The sequence below is a fragment of the Rhagoletis zephyria genome, unplaced genomic scaffold (assembly GCF_001687245.7).
Source record: "Rhagoletis zephyria isolate East Lansing unplaced genomic scaffold, Rhagoletis_zephyria_1.1 Rzeph_scaffold_00174, whole genome shotgun sequence".
Classification (NCBI taxonomy): domain Eukaryota; kingdom Metazoa; phylum Arthropoda; class Insecta; order Diptera; family Tephritidae; genus Rhagoletis; species Rhagoletis zephyria.
Genome location: NW_016157258.1, coordinates 34,470 through 51,515, shown reverse-complemented (window position 1 = coordinate 51,515; position 17,046 = coordinate 34,470). Strand labels below are relative to the sequence as shown.

General features: G+C 38.7%; 1 protein-coding gene across 3 annotated transcripts; it reads right to left on the bottom strand.

Moving 5' to 3' along the window:
- Positions 1-555: 555 nt before the first annotated feature.
- LOC108356601 (zinc finger protein 423-like) lies at positions 556-6,443 on the bottom strand. 3 transcript variants are annotated; one of them, XM_017607716.1, is made up of 4 exons: positions 6,342-6,443; positions 6,104-6,273; positions 4,881-6,032; positions 556-4,813 (listed from the first exon to the last, which is right to left on the bottom strand). In XM_017607716.1, the coding sequence occupies exons 3-4, from the start codon at positions 5,997-5,999 to the stop codon at positions 1,229-1,231; spliced, it is 4,704 nt and encodes a 1,567-aa protein (XP_017463205.1). In that variant the 5' UTR covers positions 6,000-6,032; positions 6,104-6,273; positions 6,342-6,443; the 3' UTR covers positions 556-1,228. The 3 variants fall into 3 exon arrangements, with proteins under 3 accessions (XP_017463205.1, XP_017463198.1, XP_017463191.1); XM_017607709.1 differs by having other exon boundaries at positions 556-1,151; positions 1,202-4,813; positions 6,104-6,439; XM_017607702.1 differs by having other exon boundaries at positions 6,104-6,438.
- Positions 6,444-17,046: the final 10,603 nt, after the last annotated feature.

Below are 17,046 nucleotides of genomic sequence, written 5' to 3'. Positions count from 1 at the left end.
AAAATATGTAGCGCCTAAAATACCATAATATCGAGTTGCTTAATGTCGAGTGCTAATTTTTATGAAATCTATTTAGACAATAAAAGTGTGGCTCTTATAAGTTGCATTCGATCTTCGCTGGCGAAATTTTCGTTGAGTATCGAAGTTTCTGTCGAACAGAATTTTGCTTTCGTTGGTGTAGCGAAGTGTAAGAAAATTGTGAAAAAAGTATGATTTTGCATTTGATTTCTTACTTTTTGGCACTAATTTTAAACAATTTGCAATAATTTCAAGCAGTTCTAACGTCGTGAATAGTAAACACAAGCCCGAAAGTCTAGTTTTAGATACATATGAAAGAAAATCCCAATAGGCTGTTGGCACGATCTCTGAGATCTATATTTTAAATAGATTTGCATCACAAAATTTCTTAAATATATTGTATGTCAAAATATACTCGAATGACTGCACCTAAACTCTCTTAAACGTTTTCTGCTCCTGACCAGTTTTCTAAGCTCTCATCCTCTGACGAATCGTTCAAACAGAACTCTTGTGTACTAATTAAATTTTTTTTTACCACCTTTTTATATTCGTTCGATCAGCACTTTCGACCACAGTCGACGATCGAATGCAACTCATAATAGGGGCCTGTGCATACGTTTAAACCACAGCTGGGTAGCGTCGATTCTATGGTCCTATGATACCTAAGAAAATTATTTACATAAATGCCATAATCTTCCAGGTTGACGACGCTATCCACTCAAACCTGTAACACCTTTCTTCAAGATATGCAACTTTTTGGTGGTTGACTATCTATTTAAATTGCACGCGCACACCGAATTTGCATGCTAAGTATATGTACTTATGTATTAATCTCATTTATTTTTAATAGTTTACCATATTTCATATCAATTCATGAATTGCTTCAACATTGATCATGATGGTAATTATTTGAAATCTTTTCAGTTAAAACAAAATCGTCAAATTTACCACTGCGTAGTGGGTCCTACATTGCGCTTAAAATTGATTTTCGTTTAAGATTCGATTTTCATACACACTTGCTTTAGGTGACTCAAAATAGTTAACCGATTTATTAAAAAAAAAGAAATAAAATAAATTATAGAATGTATTCACAATTCTAAAGTGTGTCTTCTCTAAAAATAACCACTTGGGCAATTATGAATGACTTACAGTAACTATTTATGTATAAGATTAAATTAATGAAAATGAAGAAAGGTAGGGCAAAACCAAATCAACCCAGTAATAACTGTTCTTCTGATTCAACAGTTTCTTCGATATCTTCAACTACACCTCGCGGCGCCTCTGTGTTTGTATTTTCACTATCGACAGCTGTGTCTGCTACATTACCTTTAGTACCATAGGTTTCAATTTCGTCATCGTCACCATCTTCATCATCGTCGTCATCATCATCATCGACGTCGTCGTCATCATTTTCATCATCATCCTCACCATCTTCAAAATCATCTTCACTCTTATCATCAATATCCATTGCTTCCGCAACGTCCCCGCTGCTTACGTTCTCATCATTATCGTTATCGTTTTCATTATCATTATCATCCTCCTCCTCATCATCATCTTCGTCATCATCATCTTCATCTTCTTGTTCATCAACCTCAGCATCCAGGTCAATTTCTGCATTAATACCACTCTTCGCGTCTACAACATTTGGCTCCTCCTCATCCCCCCTCTCTTTCGCATCATTATCGTTATCTGCCATGTCATTACTTACTTCGTCATTTAACTTTTCGCTATGCTTTAGCACATGCTCTGGATGCTTCAAATTCAAGTGTTTAACAATATGTACAATATAATCAAACTTGTCATCACAATGGGGACAATGCAGGTAAGCGCCATGTGGCAAATGCTTCAATTTGTGAGTTTGTAGATTTATAATAGTCGTGGAATTTATTCGTTCCTTACATTCGTTGCACTCGTCCAACCAATCAGATATTTTCGTAAAGTTTAGTTGCTCACGATCACCCAATGAATGCACCTGAGCGATGTGATCGCTCCAATTATACCAATTGTCATTTTTAATACCACATTGTGGACATTGTATAATATATGGGTTTTTCGAGGACTCGTAACCGAACCTATACTCCATAAAGTTTTCCTTAATACTTCCCTCATCGCCTTCGCCTTCGTCTTCGTCTTCGCCTTCGGTATCATTATCGTTCTCATTTTCCATTTCATCGTCATCAATGATCACAGCTTTGTCGTCGCCAACCTTTTGGCTTTCATCATCGGCAGCGTTGGCATACTCCACTTTTGGCACACACTCCTTTTCATCCTCCATGCTGATTGTGACCGGCGATGCGTCAGCATCTTTACCATCTGCGCTCTCCAACTGCAGTTCGAGCTGCTCCATGCCATGATTGGGATGCTTTTGCTTCATGTGCTTGATAATATTGATCATATAGTAATATCTCACATCACAGTAGCGACAATGGAGATAGGTGCCGTAAGGCAGGTGCTTAAATCGATGTGTTTGTAGGTTTACGAAATTTGCGCCTGATACACGTTCCTTACACTGGATGCAAATGTGCAAATGATCATTGATCTTCTTGAATTTAAGTGATGCCATACTATGTAGAGCATGCACTTTTTCAATGTGCTCACGCCACGGATGCCATTTTTCAAATTTAATACCACATTGTGGGCATTGTATGATGTAGGGGCATTTTTCCTTGGATGTTATTGAGAAGTTAAGAAGCTTGCCAGGGCTGGGATTAGCACCCGGAGCTCCAATCGCACGCATTAAGCCCATGGAGGAGCTCTTAGCTTTGGTGTCAAAGTTCGGTATACGCTCATTTCCCATCATTGGGCACCTATTGGTATGACGATTTAGATGTTTGAAGAACATTTGCTTGCGAACAAACTGTCCATAACATTTAGTGCAACAGAAGGATTTGTACGGCAAATGGCGGAATTTGTGCGACTGCAATTGGCCAATTGCACCCTTTGTATGTGTCACCGTTACACGTTTATAACACTCTAAGCAAATGTAGTGGTGTGCATCCAACTGTCGGAAATTTAATCCCGGCCGACTGTTCAGATCATGTGCGGAGACAATGTGTTGCCGCCATGAGGCATGTGTGTCGAATGGTTCATTGCATTGCGGGCAGCGATAGGTAATGGATTCATGGTCTACTGCATTGTGATTTGAGTGAATATCCTCACTTGTCATGGGTCGGAAGGTGTTCACCGTATGAGTACATGATGGTGAAGGCGTATCATATGAACTGCTTGTATTAAAACGCATTTGCGGTGATGGTGATGGTAACGGTGACATTGATGGACTGCGATTTTGCGCCTCACGCGGATCTATCAAATTGTGGCGTATACGTAGATGCGTGACCATGTTGGGTTTGTGGTTGTAACATGTGCTACAGAGGCGACATTTTATGTACAATTTAAACGGCAAGTGACGGAATTTATGGTCTTGCAGACCTTTTAATTTAGCGCTGTTAACAAATTCCTTGCACTCCAAGCATTGAAAATTGAACTTATCCATTTGTCGAAAGTTTAATTCTTGGCGTCGATCGAAGTAGTGAATATCGTTGATGTGACGACGCCACTCGTATTGCGTCTTAAACTCCTCTCCGCATGCGGGACATAGATAGCAAAAATATTGTTCGAAATTTGCTTGCGTACCAGCACCAGTGTTATAGTCGGATTTTACGTCCTCATTTCCGCTAGGTATCAAAAGCAAGTCGTCGTCCTCATTGTTTTCGCTTGCATGGGTAATATTAGGTTTGTTTGGATGATGCTTTAATTTGTGGTCATGCAATGCACCACCGGATTCAAAAGTACAGAAACACAACGAGCAAACATAGGCTTGTGAGGGCTTCTTAAAGTCATGCTGTTCTCTTGTATGCTTTTGTAGCGCTTGGGCCGTGCTGAAGGTTGAATAACAATCTGCGCACACGTGGCGTTTTGTAGGTGTAGCAAAACTATCATCGTATCTGTATTCACCGCGGCCACCATCATATGATGTCGATGTTTCTTGCATTTGATATGAGTCATCATTATTGTCTTCATCCAAGAATTGTATCTCATATGTTACGCCGTGATGCCGAACGATTTCTTTAACTGGCGCTTTGCGTGGTGAACTTATCACCGGTGTAGGTGTTCTTCGCACCGGTTGGAATGTTGCTTGGGGCCGTATAATCTTACCAGCTTTGGCAGCGATTGCTGCAGCTGCAGCTGCGGCCGTTCTGGGATTAATATGATGCACTTTGCGCAAATGTTTAACTAAACCTTTGCGATCCGTATAAGCTTTCGCACATATACGACAGCGTATGTAAGCTTTGTGTGGCAAATGGGTGAAATAGTGCTGCTGCGCATTTTGTACACCGTAGGCATTTGTAATTATTTTGCCGCATAATCGACATTGTAGTTGATGCTCATTCAATACCACGAAGCATAGTGTTTTTAAATCGGTATAACCATGTTCTTTGACTATATGCTTTCGCCAAAATTTCCTTTGTAAAAATTCTTCGCCACACTTTGGACATAAATAATCTATTTGCGTCTCATAAATATCTCGCACCTCGTTCTTTCGTTGCTCATTAGCTGGAACCTGATCATCTTCATGGTCATTCACTGGAGCAGAGTATGGATCAAAATCTCGACTGTCATCGCCGACTTCTTCTTCAAACTCATCATCAAGACGGTGCTGATTAAGCAAATGTCTTACAATATCCTTGTGATTACTAAATGCGCGCAAACAAAGCTTACAGCGAAGCCATGTTTTTGAAGGAAGATGCGAGAACTTATGCAATTGTAGTTGTTCAATTGATTTATCAGACAAAACCTTAAAAGATTTAAAAAGAATTATAGTAACAAATCGAACTCCTAACATCCCAATTGTGAGTACTTACCCTTTTGCACTCGCGGCATTCAACAGACGCGTTAGTACGCTGCTGAAATCCGAGTCCACGAATAGAACAGAAATTATGCATTTCTTGTACGTGTTCAAGCCAATCATTCTTGACTCTGAACTCAGTGCTGCAAACAGGGCATATATATTTTATGTTCTTTTCACATTGTCTTTCATTGGTATTCCCATTGTTAGTTTGACGCTGATCGGATACCTGGGTTGAACCCCGGCTGAGTACATCTTCCAGGATTGAGCTGGTTGGTAATTTCGATTTTTTTCTCGCTTGCTCTAATAAGTTTTCGCCATCTGGGTCATCGGGATCAAACGGTTCGTTTTTCACTTCGACGCTGTCACAAGTGTTTTCAAATATGTCCACTGCATTGCCTTTGATATCCCTGATCTCTAATCGTGCATTAGTCAAAGGCGGTGTAGTTGTACGGCTATTGTTGTAACTGCTGCTGCCTGGTTCACTGTTTGCACTCGCATTCAGGGACAACACTTCATCACGATGCATCAATCGCAGATGGACAATCAAGTCCTGTCGATACTTATACAAACGATGGCAGATTTTACATTTTGTGCACCGGTGTGGCAAATGTGTGAATTTATGTTTCAACAAATTTTCCATTGCATGCATTGCAATTGGCTTGTTGCATTCCAGACATTTATGGTACAATTTGTCTATTGGTACAAAATTTAATCCGCGGCGGGTATTATACTCGTGCACACCATTTATGTGACTCTTCCAAGCGATTTGTGTATCGAATTCTTCACCACAACATGGGCAAATGAACATTATGGCTATATCATAATTAACGTTTACATCTTGAGGATTCTTCGTGCTATATGGTTTCGATATAGCCGACGGCTGTAGTTTATCCACAGATGGTTCAATTCCGAAATTAAAAATTGTGTTATCGTCTTCGCCATCCGCATCCGGCGTAGTCGTCATTTGTTGCAATAGAGATTCTGGCATTATATAGCTATCGTCGTCCAAACCATCATCTTCGATGTCTTCAGGCTCGTTTTTAATCTTTGAGTCTTCTTTGTTGCTACCCTTCGCAGCATCCTCACTATCATCCATAGTATACTCATTTGAAAACATAAAGAGCTGGTCCATTTTTTTAGGTTCTCCGGCAGATTTTCTAAAGAGCTACATATATTTTGGTTAGATACAATCCCACTAATTAGAGAAGTATCGGTCAATTTTTTCTGGTTACTCACTTTTGTCTTTTACATATATTTAAGCTGATTCCCTTTCTACTTTTATTCTTCGCTTTAAATTGCAGCCAGCCCACGGTTGTAGTTTTTTCACAGACGGGATCAGACTACTTTTATCAGGCAATATAGTTCAAAACAATAAAAACTATATCATTTTATAAAACTTGTTTGACCTGGCGAAAAATTTCAAAAACACTAGCATAGTAAAATGCGATTAAATTTTAAAAAACTTTCCTCAAACCTGACAAGGACCGAAAGAAATTTCCACCATTTTTTTGCTTGGCGGTGTACCGGGAGCGTTCAGTCACGGGCGACGCTAAATTGATTTCCCTCTGGGGATGTTCAGTGCTTGTTTAGTACTTGAAATAAAAACCAAATCCACACCAACGTAATGCAATGTTTATAATAAAGAGTCAGAACTTTCACAACGTAACAAGGCAGCTATACTAAGTTGGATTTTACATTTTGAGCTGAAAAGCTGATTGTTTTTTGATTGGATTTGGTGGGATTAAAATAAATTGAAATTGAAATTGATTAAACAACCTACCAATCAATCTTGGTTGTTTGGTACAAACACAGGGTTAAATATCTCAAATTTAAATAGCCAATATTCGCCATTTAAGTGCAGATTAAATGAATGATCTGAAAATGAATATTGGAAGTTAATCAAAAATCTCTATTTAAGTAGGTCATCTAAAAATTGGCCTTAGTCAGGTTTTACTGGAAATCGATCCCGTACTCGGTTCTCTGACTATTGAGAGGACAAAAAAGGGAGTAAATGAGGTCCTCTCTCAGTCAGAAGTTAACAGCCAAGGCGCATCAATATATGGCGGTGTTGATGGATCAGCTGATTGGATATTTTTGTCTCTACACTAGTACAAGAGAATGTCATCCAAGACGAAGTGGCGCAACTTTAGGATGTCAACAAAAGAAAAAGAGAAGAGATGTTTCGAGTCGTGGGGTGTCTCCCCGCCTGTCGGACACTCATTGGGAACATCTGCATGTAGTCTGCTCAGGTATGAGTTCAACATGCTGCACTAGACAGCAAGGTTGGGCTATTGTGGTTCGTTCTCTCCCGAGGCAGGCGAAGCACGTCAGGTGGTTGTGTGCTCAGAGCGGCATTAACAGTCTGAAATCTACGTAACTTGAGAACGACTCCCTGTGAATGCCGCTCAGTGCCTGTCGATATGCTGTTGGCTCCAGATGTTGCTTTATGGACGTCTGGACTTCGTCCGTCAGTTCGTAAAGATGCCTTTTGACATACCTTGGCGAGGGCACCTCTGCAAGCAAGTGTCCTTTCGGGTGTCCACATCTGTTGCCAGCAAAGTTTCTTTGTCTTTGGCCCAGGTGCTGTCGGCTAGCGACTTGAGGACCTTGTTGCGGCTCTGCACTTTGTTGACAATTGCGGTTGTGTGCGCAAAGAAGGATAGCAAACTGAACTCTGATCCCCTTCGTCCAGGTGGTGAACAGGGTAGGTGAGGATTTTGGAAACGCTCGGAGAAATACATTTCAAGCACAAATCATCAATTCCATTCCCAGACGCCCTTTTCGAGCAATCGTCAGCGTAAGAGACAATCGAGACTCACTCTGGTGGTTGAGGGGACTTGGAAATGTAATAATTATACAGTAATGGGGAAAGAACACGACTCTGTAGAACCCCCTGCTTTATTTTTCTAGGTTTACCTTGTTTGCCTCTAAACATTACTGACGAGTGTCGACCACTCAGATAATTCGTCGACCACCGTTTGAGTCTCTGTGGGAGAGACGAGTCCTCTATGTCTTCTAGTAGCGTGGAGTGACTTTGACAGATCCAACGCTACAAGTATAGTTCTCTCACAGGGGCGCTTGCCGTTTAGGCCACGTGTTATCTGAGTGTTTATGGCGTTAAGTGCTGTTGTTGTGCTGTGCACTTTACGGAAACCATACTTATGCCTCGCTGGGGTCAGCTGGTTTGCAAAATACGGGAATAGCCAGGCATCTAGTATTTTCGTTACCGGGGAAAGGAGGGTTATCGGACTATAAGACTCTCCTTTGTTGGCTGGTTTCCCCGGTTTGAGCAGTGGGACCACTCCCCCCATCTTCCAGATACCTGGAATGACGAGTGGCCATTCACAGGTTAAGAACCTTGGCTAAATAGTCTATTCCTGAATGACCCAAAATTGTTCAGCATAAACAAGCATATTCCGTCGGGTACCATGGCTTTGGAGGCTTTCGCCTTTCCTATGGCTACCTGAACTTCACCGCAAGTGAAAACAAGAGGCGCACTTTTGTTGGCAGTTTGTGCAGCCTTCTGGTCACTCTACGTTTCGCTTTGTCCGCCGGAGGATGCAATGTAAATTGCCGGCTAAAATCGCTCGCGCATCGCTCCGGATACGGCGAAGCGCACTCTCCGAAAGATATTTCGACTCTGTCGTCGCGCTTTGTCGGATTAGAAAGTGACATCACGGTTGACCAAAGCTCACTTACACCAGAGGTGAAGTTGCAAGTCTTCAGATGCTCTTCCCACTTCTAACGCTTATGTATGTACACAAGCTGCCGAATCTCCATATTGCGGGGATTACCGGGATCGACCTGACGAAGCAAGCTGCAGCAGCAGTGTGGAACTCACGCTCACCTACGTGGTGTAGGGAGTGCAGAGAAGGTGCTTTCAGTAAATATAGATATGATATAGGTCCGGTGTTCCGCGGAAGCAAAGTCGGCAGGTTTATCGATCGAGATGACTATTGGCAGATAATCTGATTCTTAGGTCGGCATAGGTCGCCATGATATGCTGTTTACCAGACCAGCGCTGACAATTGTTATGTCTGGCGAGCTTCAGCAGCTGCCCATAATCCTGGTGGGTGCGTAGTTGTTCATTGTGCAGAATGTCGAATCGTCTTATCTGCTCAGCCAAGTGTTTTCCCCCATGATCATTTCACAGGCTTGTATGCCAAAGATCGTGGTGCGCATTAAAGTCGCTGGTGACAGAGGGTATATAAACGTTAAGTATTTCGAGTCAGACATCGCCGGCCAGGATAGAAATGCCCTCCCAGACAGCAAAATATCCGGAAACGTGTCCGAAATTGGAAACAATTTCGTATAAAAACCGGATGTTTCATCCGTTTTCCGATTCCGTTTTCGGACGTTTTTCAGATCAATCCTCCCACTACAGTGTTCATCCGAAACGTATGTGCAGAAAACTATCGAAAATGGTTTTAAAACGGACGCGCTTTCGGTTGTTTTCCTGAAATTTGTCTGACTCAATTTTTCGTTGAAAACGATTTCATTATGAACTTCACAGGAACTTTTTCATAGTTACAGGAAACCAAACAAAAAAAAATTTTAAAATTCAGCAATTATTTCAATTTGAATAAATAATTTTAATGTGTTGCTTCTGACGGAATTCGAGCCTGGGACTTGCTGAAAGCTAACAAATAGTAGCACACTTCTCTGCACACTCAGCTACTGGCGAAGTTTAAACAAATATTTTAAAATTATTGTTTTGAAATAAGATGATGACATTTTTCGGATACGAAAAATGAACAAATCTAGAAATCGTTTTCTGAACGTTTCCGGATACGAAAAATGTACGAAACTGCACTTTCGGCAAAAAGTACGTTTCTCTGCTGGCTGGACTGACATTCTAGGATCATGATCCAACTACACAAGATCTGACAAGATGGAGCAAAGAAAAAAGTAATTTTATGGCTGACGTTTGTAATTTCGGCGCCATCACTTCGTTTTAATTACATTTGCACAAAAAATCACTTCAAAATACACACAAAATACACACAAAATACACATAAAGAAAGAAACAAAATAGAAATAGCAAACTTCAAAATTACGAACGTAACACACTTTATTCTCAATTGCTAATACAAATGGCTGCTTCTCAACCGGTCAGATCTGTTCTAATTGGTTCATGTTCTGGGATGGTATTTCTGCATGAACGAAAGACACAAGATCACGCCTTTCCGAAAGAAAGAAAAAAGTTATTTTCTAGCTGTCGAAATCTCGACGCCATCTTTGTTGTAAGAAGTAAACAACGAAGAGAACAAAAAAAAACCGCGTAATTGTTGAACGCATGAATAACCATTTTTATTCTACAAACTCTTTTATAAACCATGTCGAGGTGTCAAATTATTCTTTACCTTGTGTGTATACACGTTGTCACAAGCGAAAATGAAGAAAATTCCAGTAAAAAGCCACCAACAAATTGTAAGCAACGGACAAATGTAAAAAGACGGCTCATGTAAAAGTCGCCCAACTTATTTCCTAAATGCGATTATAACGGGCTACTAAGAAGGCGTGATCTGGTATTTTTGGTTCATGGTATTTCTGCGGTCGATGTCTGCTTCGCTGAGAGGATACTGCAAGATGAAAAACTGCGAAAAGGTTTATTACTGTATATACTGTGCACATTAGAAACGGGACAAAGTTAAAACAGAAATTTGGCAATGTTTAACTTTCTCTTGTCATCTGTGTTGATCTTTGCTACATATGTATAATGTTATATATATTTTATTTTATTTTTGTTTTAAGTAATCTGTATGTATTTTGTTTTACTGGTATTTTTAATCCTTGTTTTGTACTATAAAAGATCTATGATCTTATTGTACTAATGCTTTTTTTTTTCTCATTTTTTTTTTCACATTTAGTACAAAATGGAGACGTGGGGTTATTGCAGGCAATTCAATAGTTTGACAGCCATATTTTCATTTGAAGGAAAGCTTGCTGGTAGCATGATAAAAATATAGTAAGGTAGAACCGCTGAGAGTCACTTTTAAAATTCTTGACGTTTCCAAACAATTTAATTTTTAAATTTGCTCACAAACTCACATACGCATTTTCATTTTCAATCTCAAGCAACAACAATTTCGAACAATTTCAATTTTTTATTTTCACTTTTATATGATTTTAAAATGTTGGCAAACTTAAAAAAAAATCATGGCCGACAAATTGAGAGAACGGTTCTACCTTGCTATGTTTTTATCATGGCTGGTAGTAACAGCGAAACATCGATTTTTTCGTTGCATCGATTATTTTTCGACATCCCACCTGTAATTTGTGCTATGCGATTTACAAACATATGTATATAAACAATAACTTTACTTTATGAATTGTGAAAATTACAAATAGAAATAAATTGTGGTAAAAATGGGAAAGTGTGCTCTCTGCTTTAAAAGAGTTCAACGCGGAACGGGACCTTTTTTTCAGGTTCCATCCCAGGAGTCTATACGGTTGCTATGGGGCCAAAAATGCGGGATTCAGTTTAAAGTAAGAGATGTTGTTTGTGTGGATCATTTTTCGCGTTCGGATATGATATGCGGAGCGAAGAGATCAACCTTGCTGCCAAAGGCCATGCCAATTCCCCCATCGCAATGCGCCACCAGCTCCAACTGGACACCATCTGATAATCGTAAATTATTTACGGAATCATGTTATGCCGAGTTAGAGTAAGTTATAAAATTATTATATTTATGAACTCGAAATGTCAATCTTTAATACAGGTCGGATATTTCTACTTCAAGTTCCCAATCCCCAGAGATACTGGATTCAGGGATTTCCTCACAGGAAAGGTAAGTGAAGAACTGTAATTTTTAACTAAGTTGAAAATTACTTCTAAGCCCGTATACTAAATAAAGTGTATTAACTATAAGATTTATAACATACATATTTCTGTAATTTAATTAGCTCATCGTCTTTTTTAACTGATGGAACCGACAAGCTCGTCAAAGGTTGCCAAATATTAATAGAGTAAGTGCATCTTAAAGGATATGATACTGAAGTGTATTGCTTGAACAACTTAAAAAACCGTATGTATTTCTTTAATTTAATTAGCTCATATCTTTCTTTAACTGCTGTAACTAAAAAAACCGCCAAAGATTGCCACACGCAAACAGAGTAAGTGGTTGTCGAGGATTTTGCTTTGAATTTTTATTTTATTACATTCGAACTTACATACATACATACTTTCAGACCTACTATTAGGGAGGCCCCCATGGAGAAGGAAATCTTTGACCTGAAGAGAGAGGTAAAAAAATTGAAGGCGGAAAACAGGGACTTGGCTCAACAGTTGAATATAGCAAATGCTGTGCAAAATAATTTTAGACAAATCTTTACAGAAAATCAAATACGTAAAATGATTTTTCCAGGCATGTTTTGAAATTTTCTTGGTAGAAAGTTAATGTAACTATTTTATTTATTTTACATAGATCGATCTGTGAAATGGTCATGGGAAGACATTTCCAGCGCAATATGTTTACACGCAGCAGGGCCAGCGGCATATACACATTTGTATGACAAAGGGTATCCGCTACCCCATGTATCTACCCTGCAGCGTTGGTATCACAAAAACGATCTAGTGGAAGGACTTCTCACTCCGCCGAACGACCTTCGTGACCTAGAAATGCCTGAAATATGCAACGAAGAAAAAACCTCCCTGATTCCTTATTTCTCGGACCAAAAATAATAAAAATAAAAAAAATAAGTATTTTCAAAACAAGTAATTTTTAAGCAAAAAACAAACCCGACTTCCTATTCTCATTAAAATTTAAGAGCACTGTTAATTTCTTTTTGATCCAATGATCGTATCTCAACCAAATTAGTATGGGACCACCTCTTCCCACCTTCCCTTCAAAGAAAATATCTATAAATCGGTTAACCTGGTCAAAAGTTGTACACATAAAAGAAAAAAAATATTCCGACGAATTGATAACCTCCTCTTTTTTTTAAGTCGGTTAGTAAGAAATTCAATTCGATTTTATATACAAATATATACTAAATGTTCAGCTGCAAAGATGCAATCATACATTTGTCTGTTCCAATAGCAGTCCGGTTTACAGGATTTAGTCAGAACTTACAGGAAGTCGTTCCTATTGACATAAAAACCTGTAAGTGGGAACACATTTGAGAGAGTAACTGAGCAACTGTTCCTAGTCGGAAGTTAGAGGATTTAGTCCGGAGTTTTTTTCCTGTAAGTTCAGGAAAAGTGTCAAACGATCAGCTGATTTGCATGTGCAAACAAAAACCGAAAGCGGTGAAAGCAGAGAACCTTATATTTGTAAAAAAAAAATGGAAGTAAACAAAGAAATGATTGAATATGTATAGATTTCAATAATTATTTAGTGATATTACAGCGAAATCAGTTTTGTTCCAATGACATGTAAACAAACCGACTGACGTTTTTACAGGAAATAGTTAGTCTGTTCCAATAGCAGTCCGGTTTACAGGATTTAGTCAGAACTTACAGGAAGTCGTTCCTATTGACATAAAACCTGTAAGTGGGAAAACATTTGAGAGAGTAACTGAGCAACTGTTCCTAGTCAGAAGTTACAGGATTTAGTCCGGAGATTTTTTTCCTGTAAGTTCATGAAAAGTGTCAAACGATCAGCTGATTTACATGTGCAAACAAAAACAGAAAGCGGTGAAAGCAAAGAACCTTATATTTGTTATAAAATGGAAGTAAACAACGAAATATTTAAATATGTATAGATTTTATTAATTTAGTGATATTTCAGCCAAATCAGTGTAGTGCCAATGACATGTAAACAAACCGTCTGACGTTTTTACAGGAAATAGTGCTCTTTGCGTTCCTATGCACTTCTGCATCTGTTCTCCTTTTACTCTCATTTGAGAGCGTAAAATTGTAGTTTGACAGTTCCACAGGTTTTAGTCCGAAGTTCAAAGGAACAGACTAACTGCCATCCCTAAATTAGCGTGTCAAGCGCCAAACAACTGTCAAAAATCCTCATGCCCATACAATTTGTATGAAGCATCCCACAATAACGCGGCGCTAACGCCGAGCAAATGGAATTTTCATTTTTGACAGGGCGTTACGTGTTGAAGTTGGATGCGGAAGACGGAAAGAAAGAGAAAGGACAAATAAGTGAAAGAGGAAACGAGAACAAAAACGAGAGGATCTGAGAAAACGTCAAAAATTACGACGCGTTGATTTGGGGATAGCGCGCGCTGACACTCGTCGACAATGGATAACGCAACGCTTAGCGCTCCAATTTAGGGACGGCAGTAAGTGCTTTTTGCGTTCCCGTGCACTTCTGCATCTGTTCTCCTTTTACTCTCACTTGAGAGAGTAAAATTGTAGTTTGACAGTTCCACACATGATTCAACAACTACAGGTTGTAGCAATCGTACAAAAACAACATTTATCGTTGGTATGAACTCCTTGTGTCATCAACATCTTTATCTATTCATATTCGTATGTATATGTATACCCTGCATACCATAACATTTCATAGAATACTGAAAGGTTTCACAATTTTTTTAAGAATTTTCTTTAAGAAATCATACAGACATTTTTTTACTAGTTCTTGTCAACCGCTTCTTATGTTTTTCTTTACAGATTTCTAAAAGAATCGTAACAAATTTCCGACACTTAAAGATTTCGGGAGCATTTGTTTGCAGGGTATATATGTATATACGTATATGTGTATGTATACGCGGATATGTAAATAAAGCAAAATAGACGATAATTTGACACAAGCGTGCTCATAAGAAGAAGCATAGCTTCTATCGCTATCACCTGTAATTGATGCGCCTTGGTTCCACAGGTTTTAGTCCGAAGTTCAAAGGAACAGACTAATTAATAATACAATTTTCTGAGACGCCTTTTACGTTTTCTAAAAGTAACGGCCCTAAGAAGGTCTGATGTGCATTTCTATTAACATAAATATCACTCATTTACTTCAATAGTATCATAACTCAAAAAAGCTAAACTCGAGAAAAACGGCTTTAAAGTTTTGAATTTACATATAATCTTACAGTAAAAAATTAATACATATTAATTGTTAATGAGTTGCTTTATTAGCAACTGCATTTTTGTGGTTGCCGTGGAAATTTTGATTGAGATAATTTATTTATTTTTTCAACTGTTTCTTCAGCTTATTTACACCCAAGTCTTAGTTGGTGGTTCTTCAAATTTTTTTTTACCTTCAACGTTATAGAACTTGACTATAGATGCTATTCATAATATACATTTTCCTTTCAGTGGCGTTGGCCATCGGCAATCCAACTGCGGTTGCGTTGCCATCCATAATCGACCCATTAGTCTGTTCCAATAGCAGTCCGGTTTACAGGATTTAGTCAGAACTAGGGCATTCAATCCCGAAGCATTTTAACAATCCCGGGATTTCGGTGCTCAAAAATTCTAATCCCGGGATCCCGAGATTTTATGGTATTTCAACTTCACACCTTTTGCATTTTACAGTATGTTCGCCTTTTTTTATTCTAAAATATCTATATTGTCAAGAACATGTACCCATATTTGCAGAAACCCTTTTCCAAAAAAGGCCAACAAAGTAAAATGAAGAACAACTCTGCCACACTGTAAAAGCTTGTTGTGTTTTGAACTACTACCAGATTTTTCGTTATTACATAGTTCCTGCACAAAATATTTGAACAAGTACTTTTATTCAGGCAATGCCTGAAATTCACTTTCAAGTGCAAATTGCTCAAGTTCCTTAAAAGACAGAAGAACACTCTTGGCGATATCTTTTATATCTGACATTGCTACAGGCAGGATTGATTGCCCGTCTCTGCTTGAGAGATTGCACTTCAACGTCCGAGGTAGTACTAAAGCTCCTATTAATAGAACTCTAGCTGAGTTTAAGATTAAACGCACGATCTGGCTGGTTTAAACTAAAATCAGCCAATCAAATGTCAGCCAATTTAAACTCAGTGGCCCGTAGTCATAGTCAAAATAAAGTCGACTTTAAAGTTAGTTGCAGCTTTTTGACATAATTTTCAATGGGATATCTGTCAAAAAAGCTGCAACTAACTTTAAAGTCGCGTTTATTTTGACTATGACTACGGGCCAGTTTACTTAATCTAAGTTTAAACTGGCATTGAAAAACGGGCCCTTAGTAAAAAAAAGGCGAAAAGTCGTCGAGCGATAGCTGATTCTAGTCAACACGAGGCGACTAAAGCCGATTCCAAAAGGTCGAGTTTTTTCAGTGAAAAGTCGATTTTTGACTAAAGTTAGAATCGACTTTTCCATCCCTAGTTCGCATCCCTATTTATCTTTGAAGTCTAGTTTGCTTTGTGAGTTGTGAAAATTAAATTGAAGGAAAAATGGGAAGGTGTGCTATCTGCCATAAAAGAAGGGAACGCGGAACGGGACCGTTTTTTCGGGTTCCAGCCGAGGAGTCTCAACGATTGCTTTGGGGAAAAAATTGCGGGGTACATTTTAAAGAAAAGGACAGTGTTTGTGTGGATCATTTTTCGCGTTCGGATATGATAGGCGGTGGGAAGAGATCGCAGTTGTTGCCAAAAGCCGTACCATTTCCCCCATCGGAATGTCACAACGCTACAGCAACAACAACAACAACCAACTCTAACTGGACGCCATCTGATCATGGTAACTTATTTACGGATTCATATTATGCCCAGTTGGAGTAAGTTTTAGAATTATTACTTTTATGAACTTGAAATATCAATTTTTAATACAGGTCGGATATTGGTACTTCTGATTCCCAAGCCCCAGAAATACTGGATTCACCAATTTTCTCACAGGCAAGGTAACTGAGAACTCGTAATTTTTAACATAAATGAATTGTTTTTAAACACGTATAAAATGTATTAATTATAAAATTTATAACATGTAAATATTTTTTTAATTCAATTAGCCCATCCTCTTTTTTAACTAATGGAACAGAAAAGATCGTCAAAAATTGTCAAATGTTAATAGAGTGAGTGCGTATTGAATACTGAAGTCCATTCATTGTAAAATTTAAAAATCGTATGTATTTATTTCTTTGATATAAATAGTTCATACGTTTCTTTAACTGCTGCAACTAAGAAACCCGCCAAAGATTGCCAAACGCAAACAGAGTAAGTAAGAGATTGGTTTTGGGCGTTGCATTTTTATTTTGTTGCTTTCACAACTACCTACATACATACTTTCAGACCTATTATTATGGAGGCCCTCATGGGGAGGGATGTCTACGAAC